Consider the following 13,489-nt stretch of genomic DNA (forward strand, 5'->3'; position numbering starts at 1 on the left):
GTGGGGCCGGTCATTGGAGTATGAGTGATTCAATTGAAATCAATTGCAATGCCCCCGCTTACAAATTACCAATCCACGCCACCAAAGGCAACAAAGAAAATGGTGAGGGCAGAAGAAAAAAACCCATAGCCCAAACCAAGCAAGCCAAATCAGCTTTTGTCCAATTGTTGCGCACTTGAAGCATGAAGCGTGCCCGTGGAGCAGCGCACCTGACGGACTGATGGACTGGACTCTGATGCACTCCTCCGCCATGGACAGTCCGATTGGGCATGGCTGGCTGGCTCTAACGGGCAGTGATGGTGGCGGAGACTTCGGGCGTTACCAATCCCAATCCCAAACGCCACAAAAGAAATGCTGACTCGCACTCCGAGCTGGAGGCTGAAGTTGCGGCTGGGGCTGGGGCTGGGGCTGGGTCTGGGGCTGATTCGGGGCTAACGGGCTCATTAATTTCAGTTCAAGGCATCGAAACATTTTTTTTTATTTTTACGTAAACTCGCTCGTTCCGTTGCCGATTTGTAACAATAAAACAACTTGGAGTGTAGACGCGATAAAGAAAAAAAACACACAAGCACTCGAAATACGAGTAGATTCGCAATTTTGTTACAATTTTCATTGTCTTGGGTGCAGTTCAAGTCCGAATCCGAATCCAAATCCAAGCCCCAGCCCCAGCCCCAGCCTCCTCGGACACTCCCAGGCCAACTATTAATTATCACAATTCAGCAAAGTCTGTTTGTTTTCGGGTCCGACCGCCCTATAATTACCAGAGCGGTTCGCTTTAATTGCCTCAGATTTATTTTAAATGGGTCAGGTCAGCCGCAGCACTGCTTCTCTGAACTTGAAATTTCTGTCTGTCTTCCCACTCGAGTACAATGCAAGGGTACCCGAAGATCGACACAGAAGGGGGGGTTCCCTCAGTGTCCATTTCGCAGGCTGCACCCAGCCTCTGAGATATTTCCGAGCTAAGAAATATGCTAAAAACGAAAATTAAATTATTCAAAATAAAAAGATAGTGACGGTTGTTCACATTTGGAGAGAATTAAGTACTTGAGGCTCGTAAGTTTATAGAAGATTGATTGATTTATCATTAAAAAACGATACCTCCTACGAATATATGAATAGAAGGGTCCAAATTCGTCCAGATATCACAAACTGGTCGGAGCAGTCGATTTGGATGGTATAGTCCGTCATTCGTTTCAGTTCCAATGCACTTCCGGTGATTTCTTTTTGGTAATCAAACAATTTTTGGACGCAATTTGTTGATATGGACAGATTTAATCATCTTATTCGAGTGTACCCATGTATATCATGATTTTGCGTTTGATTTGGTAACACAGAAGATGATCCTTTCAGCAACAGCAGGCAAGTCGAAGGGCAAGCTTGTTCCTCAGTTCTGAAGGGCCATAGCAAATCCAATGTGCTCTTCCGTCTGTCTTTCTATCATATAGATGGCTTGCGAGGAATCGATCTGCAGGGTATCAAGAGTTTCGGGCCCGTATCATTGCTGATTGGTTTCAAAATACTTTTAACCGATAAGTCAATAGTCTGTGAACCAATAACGTTTAGAAATCCGCCGTAACCTTATCGCATTATTGTACGAGTCTATAAGAAAGAGAACCAAATTGGACTCTGCTTCGGTGCCACATGGGAGAGAGTCTTCAGTTGGCTTTCCGTGTTCATCTGATTCGGCGGGACCATCACGGTCTCCCCTCCCCGCGAACCAAAAATGTCAGTAGCCCTCTATATGTGCTTGCTGTTTCTGGGCCTTGGCATCAGCATATTTATCAAGGTGGGTTGGGACAGCGGGAGCGGAGGAGAGGGCGTGTTAGCCATGAAATGCATATATGTATCTTCTCTTGCAGATTGTCCTGATGGCCACCAGGAGTGTGCGAGGCAGAGGTACGATTTATTTTGGTCGAGAAACATATTTAATTTTTATTGTTTTCTGGTTGTTTGGCACTAATGTGGAGAGGATGATAAGATAAGGATGTGTGCAATCGGGCTTAAAAATAGCCACTGATGGGGGGGGTCGATAGCCTAGTCAGTTGTCAAGAGGCACTTGTTGTGCACGGACTAGTACGTGAACTTGGTCAAGAATGGGTGCGGAATACAGCTCTTTCTCCATAGTGATCTTAGTGATCGTAATGATCATGGTCGTGAGTACTCGTTTCAGATCCTCCAGTGGAGTCCCCTCTATAGGATTTTCAATTGCAGTTCCTTGCCAACGCCTACAACAAGATAAAGCGAGCTGGTCGTGCGGAGAGCACGAGTCGTTCCGGGAGGACAGCTACAGCTGCTCCCAGACGTACTGGTAAGCTGTCCACATTTACACAAAACGATACAAGTTGATAGTGATAATCACAGTACAGCACATGCCTGATTACTTTATTTGGCCCACAGCAGAACTTGGCTATAATTAGAGATCTGCTTTGCTTATCTGGTTAGCCGAGTTACGAAAGATTCGCGAATGCCAGGTGATGCAAGGCAGATATCTCCTTATCTTTTCCGCTGTTTATCGGTGCTTTATCAGAGACAGCCTGGATGGGTCAGGTGTGTGTCGCCTCTAGACTCTAGGCTCATTTGCATCAACTTATCTCATCGCTAAGGTTCGGTTCTGGCTGAAATGTCTTTCGTGGAGTATTACTATTTCATATCCTTCCTTCTCATATTCCTCATTCTGCTGCGGGTAAGTGGTTCTGCTTCGGGACGATATCATTATGGTGATTTTCAACTTCGATTTCGATTTCTCCAAAGGCGTACCTTTGTCCCACGCACAGGTGGAAATGTCTGTGCTGCCTCGCCTATGGCCGGGAACCGGGTGAGTTAATCCATACTTTTTCCCCCTTCTATAAGACTCCCCTTCCCCTTCCCGCACCAAGCAACTTCGGCTCCAGCCGTCATCTGCTTGTCGAAATTATTATGTGTAGGAAAAATTGAAAGTCTGCCAACGAAATTCTTCAGTCTTATCCAATGTACACGGAATTCTGGTTCTGTGGCATTTTATTCTCGATCGTCTTTTGGCTTGTGGGACGGGTAAGTCTGTTGGTCCCAGCAGAAGTGAGCCCAGCTCTCTCTCTCTCGCCATTGTACCTTTCCCCCCATGCCCCAAGGAGTGCTACCTGTTCGTCAAACTGAAAGTCGAGGAATGGAATATTCAGGTCTACGAGCGCATTCTGCGTGAGGAGATGATGCTGCGGCTGTCCATCGAGGGTAAGAAAGTCCATCTCAACGCACCCCCAAAAGCTTTCCTAGCCCCAAAAGCTCTCCTCTCCCGATAAGATAGTCATAATCACCGGCATTCAGGGGGGTAATGTTCTATATCAGCTCAAAGAAGTTGTTTATGATATGAGCCAACCACTTGTTGGGCATTCTACGCCGTATTTAGCCATTCAGTCGGCCTCAACTCAGAATCCAATCGGTTCAGTTTAGCTCGCTGCTTGCTGGCCTTACAAAATGCAACTAACGGACGTGTTTTACATCTGTCTCTTGTTCCTCCTGTTGTCCTTTGTGAGTTCAGCCCCCATCCTGCCGCTTCCTCTGTTCTTCCCCGATCTGTTCCTAACCAACAAATCTGTTTGCTCCGACAGCTGTGCTACAAGAGCAAGGCGAACCAGAATTCGATGCTGGGGAACAGCGATGCTCAAAGCTCGGTGGCAGAAGGTGCGTACCAATCCGAGTGTGTGAGGAAATCGAGGGGCATATCAGTGATAAAGTCCATGGCTGATAGGCCGAGTCGAGTGCAAAAAATATCTATTCACATACCATTAATAACGGGCTTGTCCATGCCGTGATAAGGCTTGTTTTACTTTAGGCTTTGACTTTTTTTGTCTGATTAGGCAGTTACTGTTTACACTTCCGCCTCTTCGGCAAGTTCTCTGGCGCGACTCGAACTTGAACTCGGTGAATACTCATATCTGTCCAGTCTAGTCTCCAATGATCAGCTATAATGGTAGTTTACGTTAGCGTATTCCTGGGATGGTTCCTCATTGTCGTCATTGTGGCCGTGCTCGTGCGCGTAAGTTGCTTGGAATTATCCAACATCGATATCGAGACCCCACCACTGATCTTCATCGTTGCAGGTGTGTTGTCTTTGCGCCCGCAACAAGGGTCGCTCCACTCAGCAGCAGGGTAGGACACGTTACCGTGGGCCTGGTCCTGGTCCCGGTCTGGGTACGGGTGTGGGTGCGGGTGCAGGTCCAACACGTGTGCTGCAGAGCTATCGAATCGATCCGCCAGGAGCCAATGCGGACACAGGTGAGGAGGACTAAGCCCGGTCGATTCATCATTCACATCGACAATCGGTTGAGTCAGCTGAGTCCCAGATACGGTTATCTCTCTTCGCTTATCTTTTCGAACGACTGTTGGGCTCGAGGGGCCACAGCAGAAGCTCATTCCATTCAAACACACTTTGTCCAGATGGTAGGCGAGAGAGCTCAGTCTTCACTTGGCCCTGAGCGCCTTCGATCCGATAATGTAGCCAATTATCCAGTGCTCTTTGTGTAAAATGTCCGACCAACTCCATTGGTTCGAGCTCGGGGTTTTGCTTGTCATCTTCATTCTGATTGTCTACCTCTCGGTGAGGGTAAGTTTGAGCCCCGCAGTAGCATGTGAGAATCCCAATCCCAATCCCGTTCTAGCAATATGTGGCCCGGAAATGCAGCAATCCGAGGCCCGTCCCAGTCAGTACTCCCATGACCAGGTACAGTGCATCATACCCATCGTCGTCGCTCAATTGTACAGGTGAGCATAGAGGTATTCTTGGAAGTCTTGGCATTGAATTATAGTTCCCATATGGGGAAGGGGCAGGGGCAGGGGCAGGGCAAGGTACAAGTGATTTTCCGGTATGTCCGAAAATATATTCCTTTGTCTGGCTTTAGTTTAGTGCTTTGCTCCACATGATACAGACGATGTTACAACGCTGGCTCTGAATTAATTAGCGATTGTTTTAAATGCTTCCGCACTCTGGCATTACTCTACCTTCAGCCACCATTATCCAGGGCATATCTCCCAGATATATTGTGGTTACTATTTTCCACGTGTGTGTGTGTGTGTACTCGTATAAATTACGCATTTCGTCACACGAAATGGCAATAGAATGGCAGAGGCAGCAGCAGCAGACAAGGCAGAACAGACAATCAGACGACTATCTTATCAGACGCGATACGGCACAGAATGCTTATCAGGCGGCCCTTGACGCACCTGCCATCCCTGCTGCCAGCGCTCCCCGCCAGTCGCTGATAAGTCTTGGCCAGAGGCGCCTCGAGTGCGCCCAGAATGGAGGATTACCAGTTGCACGAAGGCCGCTCTATGGAGCGAATATCACTCACAGAGGCGCACACGACTACCTACCCTACGTGGTTTCCCGATTCAGATCCCTCCGCGCTCGATTATCGGTGGAAAAATGCCGGCCCTTGCACCCTACCTAGTGTTCTTCTTCCTCGCCTTCATCTCCTGTGCCGTGACCTTCTGTTGCCTACGCTTCTGCATGTGGGCCTGCTACGAGGCCTGGAGGACCGGACCGGATAGGCGTAGAGCCCGTGTTCGACCCCAAAGGCAACGACGCGGTAGGTTGACTGAATCTGAATCTGAGTCCCATCCCTCCTAGATCACGGTGAAAAGAGGTCAAGGGGGAAGGAAATGGAGATGCGGTCGAGTGCGATAGTGTTGAGTCAATTGACTTGGCCAATCAACACTTCAATACCCGCTTCCTTGGCCCCGATAAGATTAGTTCAACGCTCGCCCAGAAGAGTGCTCAGTATTGGCTGGTTATTCAAGTGCGTCGATTGTGTCTTTAGACCGTGAAATGGATCTGTTCATCGTCTATGTGGGAGCTTTCTTCATACTCTTCCTTGTGATGCCTATAGTATACTTCTTGATGCAGGTACAAGCCTCTTCCGGATCGGGAGCTATACATGATTTCGTCCTCTTATATTCTCGTCTGATATTCCCCCCAAGTTTGTGCTCTGGTTCATTCTAAACAAATGCTGTGGGTCCAATCCGCCCCAGCGTTCTCAGGACCAACGTCGCCGTCGCCCACGGCGTCGCGTTGTCATTATTGGTACGTACATATTTGCAAACGGAGACTCGTACGTATGAGTGCGTCCCGATTGCTCCCCCATAAATCAATAAAACCCTGAAGTGTTACTTGATAAGCCGCCCAGTTGCGATTAGTTCTCTTGTTGTTGAATCGCCTTGCAGACATCGCGAATCAGGATGGAGTTAGTCTCTCGGCGAGTTTGTTTCAAAATGGATGCGGGTCCTGTGATAGCGTTTTTCCTACTCTTAACCATCGGTTTTGTGGCCTATGCCGTGCTGCAGGTGACACTACACTCCTCCTCCTCCCGATTTCAATCGCTTTCATGCCCTTAATAACTGATCCATTATTTTGACTTTAAGTGCTTCGTCATATGTATCGCAAAGAGATGTTTTCTTGCTCGGGGCAACACTTCCAACGTTTCGAACCGAATCGATCAGATGGCTATGTCCTCTACGCCGCGTAAGTTGCTTCAGGAGTGGCTCTATACAGACATTTTATATGTAATTTATGACCCAGGCGGGGTTATATATGGTCGGAGTTTTATCGTATACGTGCGGGGTGCACAAAACATGGCGCACAATCTAATCGGGTGATTATCAATGGCCGTGCCAAACGAGAACCTAGAAACCCTATGGGCGTTGAAGTAGAAACCATTGCTTGTTGGGGATGTAGTCCGGCTTTGGTCAGTAGGCAACGACTTCGCAGCGGCAACTGCTCGAACTGCTCCCAATACGAGCATGTACGCTCCCGTAATGGATTGGGGCGATTCAGACTTTGGAATCCATGTGGTCATCTACATAGCTCTTGTTGTCTTCTTCTTTTGCCTCCTACCGATCGCCTGCTACTATGTGCGCATCAAGAGTCGAACGCTGGCCAAGATCTGCCCACCACGACGACGACGGCAGCAACAGCAGCAGCAACGACAGAGGCATCTAAGATATGACATTGGAAATGGTAACGTGTGCCAAATGTGGGCTGTGTGGGGGTTTATCTAATCGCTACTCGGTGGTTGGCTTGAAGCGGTGGTGTGGGGCGATTATTTTGGCAATAGAACTTCAGCCGCAGCCGCAGAATGACTTTGACAGCTAATTTGATTGTGGCGTTTGGTTTTGTGTTCGCCATATTTGCAATAAGCCAACTGATATACGTAATTATCCATTGAGCTTGAGGATCGCTCGCTCGCTCGCTCGGTCGCTCGGTCGGAGGGAGCGACAAGTAACAATGGGCCCATAATTGATTTATTTTATTTCGATTTGATTTGATAGTTGGCAAAGCGCATGCACGACTCCGTGGCACAGAACCGACAACGACTGCGCCAGCTTGGTACCCGCTCGCTAATCGTGTGGATAGATATAGACTGTGTTGCTAATTGGTATTGCCTCATTTCTTCCAGATCGCCAGGGGGGTGCGCTGAACACTTCGGAGGATCGGCCGCACAACCGGTATGGCGATATATTCTTCATCGAGCCAAGCAGCGAGGAGTCGGCCCGCATTCGCAGCCAGCTGGAGAAGGACGACAAGGAGCTGCCCAGCTATGACGAGGTGATGCGCATGTGTAATCTGACAATGCCAACGGCAGCCGCCGCGGCACCTCACTCGCCCTTGGCTGTTCCCAGCCCCATTGGGATAGCGGCTTTGCCAGCTCCGCCATATTCGGAGTCAGATCCGTATGCCGGGGCTGCGGAGGCGGGGGCGGGGGCGGGGTCGGCGATATCACCCACAGTCATCACGATGGAGCCGGAACCGTCGACATCGCGTGCCGCACAGACCCCAACAACCACCAATGTTGGCCGCAGTGCCCCTCTGACCCTGCCGAACACGGCATCCAATACGGAAGTTTGATTGGGTGATTGGGTACTGCTGCATTTCCCGAGCCACTCTGGGCCGCACAGATGTCAATTTGTGTGTGCTTTTCATTTCAGAAATGAACATGTGTGATTTTATTAGGTGCATTCTAAGTACATATTTAAGCGCTAGAGTTTAAGTTTGGCTTATTGTAAATATGTATTAATACAATCTAGGCTGAAATAAATATTTTAAGAGATAAACATATTAAGCACTTTGAGTCATGTCGTATAACAACGTACTTAGTCACCTTTCTAATCTGAAAGACGTCATTATATCTAGTCTACTGTCTTACGGGGCTCAGTTCAAGAGCTGCGACATGTGACACTATTTGTGACAATTTAGAATGACCTAAACGGAATTTTAATGACGCTGTTCTGTCACTAGTTCAACTGGAAAGCCAAACTTACTATTATATTTTCTCTGTCTGGCAGACTTGATTGGTCTTGAAGTGCAGTGTCATACGACCATAAACGTATCAGCACTCTTCGCAATGTGACCATGTTCTATAAAAAAAAAACAGCCGATTTTGTTTTCAAGGTATAGTAAGCAAAAGGGGTGGACTTTACCTTGCATGCGTTGCATTTTCTTGGCCGTCTTGCCTGTTTTCCATACCCTCTTTTTCCTCCCATTATGTAGCAAATGTGTAGTTACCGCGTAGTTCTGCTCTTCCGGTCGTGTGAATTGTAAATACTGTTAAAAACTACAACAACACCGATAATATTGACGAAATTGATATAAAACTATAATACGTACTACAATCTACTATTCATTGACTTGGCATTTTCCTCCTTCACATAGGTGGCCGGCCAAATAATCCCACGCTGCTTAAGGGTAGCATGCTAACTTAAACTCTAAAAAAAAGAGAACTTTGTTTATCATTATTAGTCGGCACTTTGTGCATGTCATCAGAATGGGTTCTGTTAAGGTAAATATTGATGGAGATGACAGGCGCTCATTTTAAAGTGTAGATTGAATTTGCAGTTCAGATGAAAAAGGGGGACGAGGCTTATGCGAACACACTGCGAAAGGCTCTGGATGGTTTGGGTGAAGTGGATGTAGACATTCAAGAGGGGCGCGTGATTGTTCAGACTGAGAGTCCATGGTCAGAAGTGCACGAGAAGATTGAGGCCACCGGACGCAAGGCGGTGCTTTCGGGCTTTGGCGGTCAGTCGGCAGTTGCCCTGATCAACACAACCGGCAGTGTGGTGGACCGAACGCCTGTCCAGGGTGTTGTGCGATTCACGGCCATCAGTGCAAAGGCGCCCGGTGTTTTGGTAGATGTCGTAGTGGACGGCTTGGAGCCGGGATTGCACGGCTTCCACATTCATGAAAGTGGCGACGTTTCCTCAGGGTGCGCTTCTGTTGGCGACCACTACAATCCGCGTCGATCGCGTCACGGCAGCCCAGAAGCATCGGCCACAGAACGTCATGCCGGTGACTTGGGGAATATACGCGCAGATGAGAGTGGACGGGCCAAAACCCGATTCGTAGATGCTGAGCTCGAGGTGGCCGAGATAATCGGAAGAGCCGTTGTTATAACAGCCAGTGCCGATGATCTGGGGCAAGGTGCAAACGACCAAAGTCTGATTGATGGCAACTCGGGCGAAAGGTATGTAAATGACGACGTACTTTGTATTGATTGAAAGTGCATATTTCTTTACAGAATCGCCTGCGGGATAATTGCTCGTTCGGCGGGAATAATGGAGAACTTTAAGAGAATCTGTGCCTGTGACGGCGTTACGCTTTGGGATGAACGCAACAAACCACTGGCTGGGAAGGATCGCTCCCAAAAGCTTTAAATGTTTAATTTCACAACTGACCTTGTAAATAAATTGAATGTTCCAATATGGACTATATGTTTTACCGTAATACACGATTAAATCTTTAAATAGTTTAAACAAGTACCATATCATGTCTAATACGTTGTTACGCTGGTCTTTGATTTTTAATGCTTTTAAAGATTTATTTAAAATATTTATCGCTTTTGCTTTTGCATTTTAGTTAAAATTATTATTAATTTATTATCTGTTTTGCTCTGCCAATAACTACGAGGTTGGGTTGTGTGTCTAAGAGTGTGTTGGTTGGTAAACTATTATTAGTTATTCTCTTGTGTTGGCGGCTGGAAAAAAACATACAGACACGTTTGTTGTACAAGATAATATTCGTAGTAATAATAATGATAATAACCGTTATGCCTAATGCATTTGACATTAATAATAGATTCATGTATATGTAAAATTAATTTGATTCCTCCGTTTAAACTACAGCGCATGCCCCAATCCCTGCACCTTATCCAGAGGAAGCAGAGAGTGGGACATGCAGAAGATTGGTTTTTTTGTTTTATGTAAATTATCCGTACAAAATATGTAAAGTGTATATGTTTGCTGCTTATTTACTGCGTTTGCCAGCCGTATTTACACATCTGTTGGCCTTTTGTACTCTACGTGCTTTCTTCGACTCCTCCAGCTCCTCGAGAGCCTCAAGCGCAGGAGCCATGGTCACCAGTGCCGGAGATGAGCATTGTTTCATGGATACTGGACTGACGATAACCCCGCTTCGCTGATGAGTGCCATAAAAGAGTTTCGGCGAATATCCACCTGCCCTTACAGTTCCGCCACTGCCGCCGCCACCACTCGGAGACGCCAGCTCTAGGGATAAGGCTGCGTCGGCTGCCTTAGAAGTGGACGCAAGTATGTTGGACTGTGCCTCTGAAGGATGCTTGCGCTTCAAATTCTTGGAGGCCGAGTTGACAGCCAGTAGCTTTGCCGTGGTGGACTCATCCGGAGAGGTGAATTCCTTAAGTTCGCCAACGCTGACCTCGGTCTCATTGTCTGCATCATCGTTGATGATGATTATGTGCTCTGGATCGACGCCCTGATTGACGAGTGCCTGGAAATCTTCTGGCGGCACCACAGGTGCCACCTTCTGATTGCACGAGCTGCACACAGCAGGAATGGCAGGGCTTTTGGAGCGCCAGAACTGCAGCTCCGTCTTGCACTTGTTGAGCTCCTGCAAAGACAAAAAAAAGGGTTAGAGTGGTTTTACACATGGTACTGGGCCCGCCACATTCCCGCTACACTCACCTGCAACAAAGTGGACAACTTGCGTGCCATTTCCTCGTTCTTTTTGTCGTTCTCGTCCAACCGACTAGCGTATTCCAGGGTCTGCTTTTGGTGCTCGGACAACAGGTTCTGTTGCTCGGCGAACAGTTTGCTCTGCTCGGCGGCTTTGCGCTTGCAGGTGCGTAGGTCGGTGCGCAGCACTGACAGCTGATTATTGTACATTTTCATGCCCTGCTTGATTTTGCGTATGCCCTTGCGGAGCACCATGTGGTTCTGTGGGGGGGAATTGCTATCGCTGTCCGCGAGTTCCGAAGCTATGGCGAGAGTGGCTGCAGACGAGAAAGAAGGAGGGTGGGGGATTAGCTTTGGCACAAAACTAAAGTGCCCTTCACCTACGTCGTTTTGTTGTGGTGGGCAAGGTATAGAAACTCTTATTGAAATAGGCCAGCCCAGGCAGCATGGGCTCAATGCGATCCTTGAAGTACTCCATGGCCATGGTCGAGAGATCAAACAGTTCGTCGGTCACCCGATAAGGTCGCTGCAACTTGGGCGTAATACTGATATATTTGAGAATAGCATTAACCTCGTCCAGTATCTGCAAATCGAGAAGTGAAAATGTTAAATATGAATGCTTATCGTGTACACCATCGCATCGCACTTACGGCGCCTGGAAAGAAGCAGCAATGGCCTCGCTCGATATGCTTGCCCATGGACATGTGCAGCAGAGACAGCCGCATGTAGCATGTCTCGATGATGTCGCACTCGCAGGCCAATGGGTGACTGCGACGGGCCGACTCCCGACGCGGCATGTTCGCCTTTATCGAGTGGAAACGGTTGTATGTGGTCTTGATCTGCCTGGCGAAGGCTCCATTCAGGATGACCATACAAATGTCATTGAAGCGATGCGATACCTGCAAACATGCAAATTCGCATCAGATTTCAAACTAAAGAACTTCCAAATTGTTTATTGATTCGCGTTTTGGTTGCATATTTGGGCTGCTGCTGGCCCGCATCTACAATGTGGTGGGGATCTGCCTGCTATTAAATTATATCAGGTTACATTTGTCGTCGCTACCTAAAAACCAACACACTCACAGAGGCGTACACACGCTTGCAGATAGTCGAGGGTGAGGCATCACCAACACCAGAACAAGGTTCTGTTTCAGTCACCGAACTGCGATCACCCTTAAATCCTTACATGGCCTAAATATTCTGCACATCCGACTTTTGCTGACCAACAATGCAATTATTCCTAAGCATGCCCATGGATATACGATTCAGACATGTGCATTGTAAATGCCGTGACAAAGTTATAATTGCCTCCTGCAGGGAACAGGAGGCCAGGCCAACAGAAGCAACGCATCGGCGACTGATGACGACTCGTGTCAGCGACTTTGAGTGGCAAAAATAATAACAGCAACAGTACATGCTCGTACAAGTGCATGCCAGGTAGTTGGATAACTCTCTGCGCCCGTCCCACGCTTGCACTTGGAAAATTGCTTTTTATTGATTTAATAGCGAAAAGGGCCGAAGAGAGAACTAGAGGAAATGGAAAAATAAAGAGTGACAGCGGAAAGACTTACCATTCTCAGATTTGAAACGTTTTTGTAGTCCAAGAAGCCGACAATATTCTCCAGCAGCTCCGTGGGCAAATCGAGAATGTTGGGAACGGGAGCTGACAAGTCACTCGACAAACTGCTCGTGGAGGCACCACTTGATCCCGCCCGGTAGATTTGGCGAGCTTCCACACGGGCCGAGAAGGCCAGGCTAGCTGGCGAAGATTGCGGCTGGCTGTTGCAGGTTGTAGTGCGCCTCAAGACGGAGGTACGTGTAGCCGCCTCCCTCTGGGCAGGGAGAGAGGTGTTGCTACTGGACGCTGGTTCAGATACGGATCCATTTCCAGTGGCGGGTCCGGCACCGCCACACATTTGGCGGGTGGAAACCATCTTCTAAAAGTCGATATTCTATGGTTCAAAAGGGTGGACAGAATTATCTTTCAGCTCCTCCTGAGTTCTGCTGAAACATTACAATACGAGAATTAGAGGTCTAGCATTACATATGCCATATTTGCTAATATTATATGGGATATTTTGAAGCTGGCGTATATCTACACTAGCGTCAGTTTTCTAGTCTCCGTCTCCGTCAAGACATTTTCTACGCACTTGAGAGTTCCGTCTTCGTACCCGTTTTATTAAATGGAATTATTGTATGAGCATCGCTTTTTCTACGTCTGACGGTGGACCACACTGTCTAGTTCACATTCAAATACTTTTATTTACAATCTCTGGCCGCTGAAATCCAGTTTTCTTTCGATTTTTCGAGCACAATTAAAAAAACTACATACACAATCCGTGGCAAAAAAAATGGTCGAAGTTAGAGCCTGGAGAAACATCGATCGTAAAATGGATGTCATCGATGTTTTATGCGATATTCAGAAATACACCATATACAAATGTACCAGTACCACTAATACCAAATAAGTAACATGAAATTATTTACATAAATTATATATAATTGAGCTAAAACTAAAAATATGAGTTAAGCT

General features: G+C 47.5%; 3 protein-coding genes and 1 long non-coding RNA gene across 26 annotated transcripts; 2 read left to right on the plus strand and 2 right to left on the minus strand.

The window, feature by feature from the left end:
• Positions 1-1,673: 1,673 nt before the first annotated feature.
• LOC4804872 (uncharacterized) lies at positions 1,674-8,086 on the plus strand. Of its 18 annotated transcripts, none has more exons than XM_015184757.2 (4): positions 2,877-3,030; positions 3,108-3,207; positions 3,585-3,657; positions 3,834-3,942. In XM_015184757.2, the coding sequence occupies exons 1-4, from the start codon at positions 2,968-2,970 to the stop codon at positions 3,922-3,924; spliced, it is 327 nt and encodes a 108-aa protein (XP_015040243.1). In that variant the 5' UTR covers positions 2,877-2,967; the 3' UTR covers positions 3,925-3,942. The 18 variants fall into 18 exon arrangements, with proteins under 18 accessions (XP_004444327.2, XP_004444322.3, XP_004444328.3 ...); XM_015184760.2 differs by lacking the exon at positions 3,834-3,942 and adding an exon at positions 7,428-7,719 and having other exon boundaries at positions 2,880-3,030; XM_015184761.2 differs by lacking the exons at positions 2,877-3,030; positions 3,834-3,942 and adding exons at positions 3,281-3,504; positions 7,428-8,086 and having other exon boundaries at positions 3,090-3,207.
• Positions 7,942-8,404, minus strand: LOC117183636 (uncharacterized). The gene is made up of 2 exons (XR_004468762.1): positions 8,290-8,404; positions 7,942-8,230 (listed from the first exon to the last, which is right to left on the minus strand). It is a non-coding gene; the product is annotated as an uncharacterized lncRNA (long non-coding RNA).
• A 138-nt stretch (positions 8,405-8,542) lies between these two features.
• On the plus strand, positions 8,543-9,751 carry Ccs (Copper chaperone for superoxide dismutase). 2 transcript variants are annotated; one of them, XM_015184762.2, is made up of 3 exons: positions 8,543-8,807; positions 8,864-9,491; positions 9,546-9,751. In XM_015184762.2, the coding sequence occupies exons 2-3, from the start codon at positions 8,869-8,871 to the stop codon at positions 9,679-9,681; spliced, it is 759 nt and encodes a 252-aa protein (XP_015040248.1). In that variant the 5' UTR covers positions 8,543-8,807; positions 8,864-8,868; the 3' UTR covers positions 9,682-9,751. The 2 variants fall into 2 exon arrangements, with proteins under 2 accessions (XP_015040248.1, XP_001361362.2); XM_001361325.4 differs by having other exon boundaries at positions 8,546-8,807; positions 8,851-9,491.
• A 126-nt stretch (positions 9,752-9,877) lies between these two features.
• Positions 9,878-13,337, minus strand: dmpd (F-box protein dmpd). Of its 5 annotated transcripts, none has more exons than XM_015184766.2 (6): positions 13,128-13,337; positions 12,528-12,957; positions 11,607-11,855; positions 11,341-11,539; positions 10,966-11,273; positions 9,878-10,891 (listed from the first exon to the last, which is right to left on the minus strand). In XM_015184766.2, the coding sequence occupies exons 2-6, from the start codon at positions 12,888-12,890 to the stop codon at positions 10,271-10,273; spliced, it is 1,740 nt and encodes a 579-aa protein (XP_015040252.2). In that variant the 5' UTR covers positions 12,891-12,957; positions 13,128-13,337; the 3' UTR covers positions 9,878-10,270. The 5 variants fall into 5 exon arrangements, with proteins under 5 accessions (XP_015040252.2, XP_015040250.2, XP_015040251.2 ...); XM_015184764.2 differs by having other exon boundaries at positions 13,107-13,337; XM_015184765.2 differs by having other exon boundaries at positions 12,528-12,960; positions 13,107-13,337.
• Positions 13,338-13,489: the final 152 nt, after the last annotated feature.

The sequence above is a fragment of the Drosophila pseudoobscura genome, chromosome 3 (genome assembly GCF_009870125.1).
Source record: "Drosophila pseudoobscura strain MV-25-SWS-2005 chromosome 3, UCI_Dpse_MV25, whole genome shotgun sequence".
Taxonomy (NCBI): Eukaryota; Metazoa; Arthropoda; class Insecta; order Diptera; family Drosophilidae; genus Drosophila; species Drosophila pseudoobscura.

Bases quoted from the DNA above. Each gene is read 5' to 3' on its own strand.
- LOC4804872 (XM_004444272.3), top strand. From the start codon at position 3,944: ATGGTAGTTTACGTTAGCGTATTCCTGGGATGGTTCCTCATTGTCGTC. The intron at 4,013-4,076 runs GTAAGTTGCTTG...TCATCGTTGCAG, and splicing joins TTGTGGCCGTGCTCGTGCGC to GTGTGTTGTCTTTGCGCCCG. The intron at 4,252-7,427 runs GTGAGGAGGACT...CATTTCTTCCAG, and splicing joins AGGAGCCAATGCGGACACAG to ATCGCCAGGGGGGTGCGCTG.
- Ccs (XM_001361325.4), top strand. The intron at 9,492-9,545 runs GTATGTAAATGA...ATTTCTTTACAG, and splicing joins GATGGCAACTCGGGCGAAAG to AATCGCCTGCGGGATAATTG.
- dmpd (XM_015184766.2), bottom strand. From the start codon at position 12,890: ATGGTTTCCACCCGCCAAATGTGTGGCGGTGCCGGACCCGCCACTGGA. The intron at 11,274-11,340 runs GTAGGTGAAGGG...TCTCGTCTGCAG, and splicing joins GCCCACCACAACAAAACGAC to CCACTCTCGCCATAGCTTCG. The intron at 10,892-10,965 runs GTGAGTGTAGCG...TTGTCTTTGCAG, and splicing joins AGTTGTCCACTTTGTTGCAG to GAGCTCAACAAGTGCAAGAC.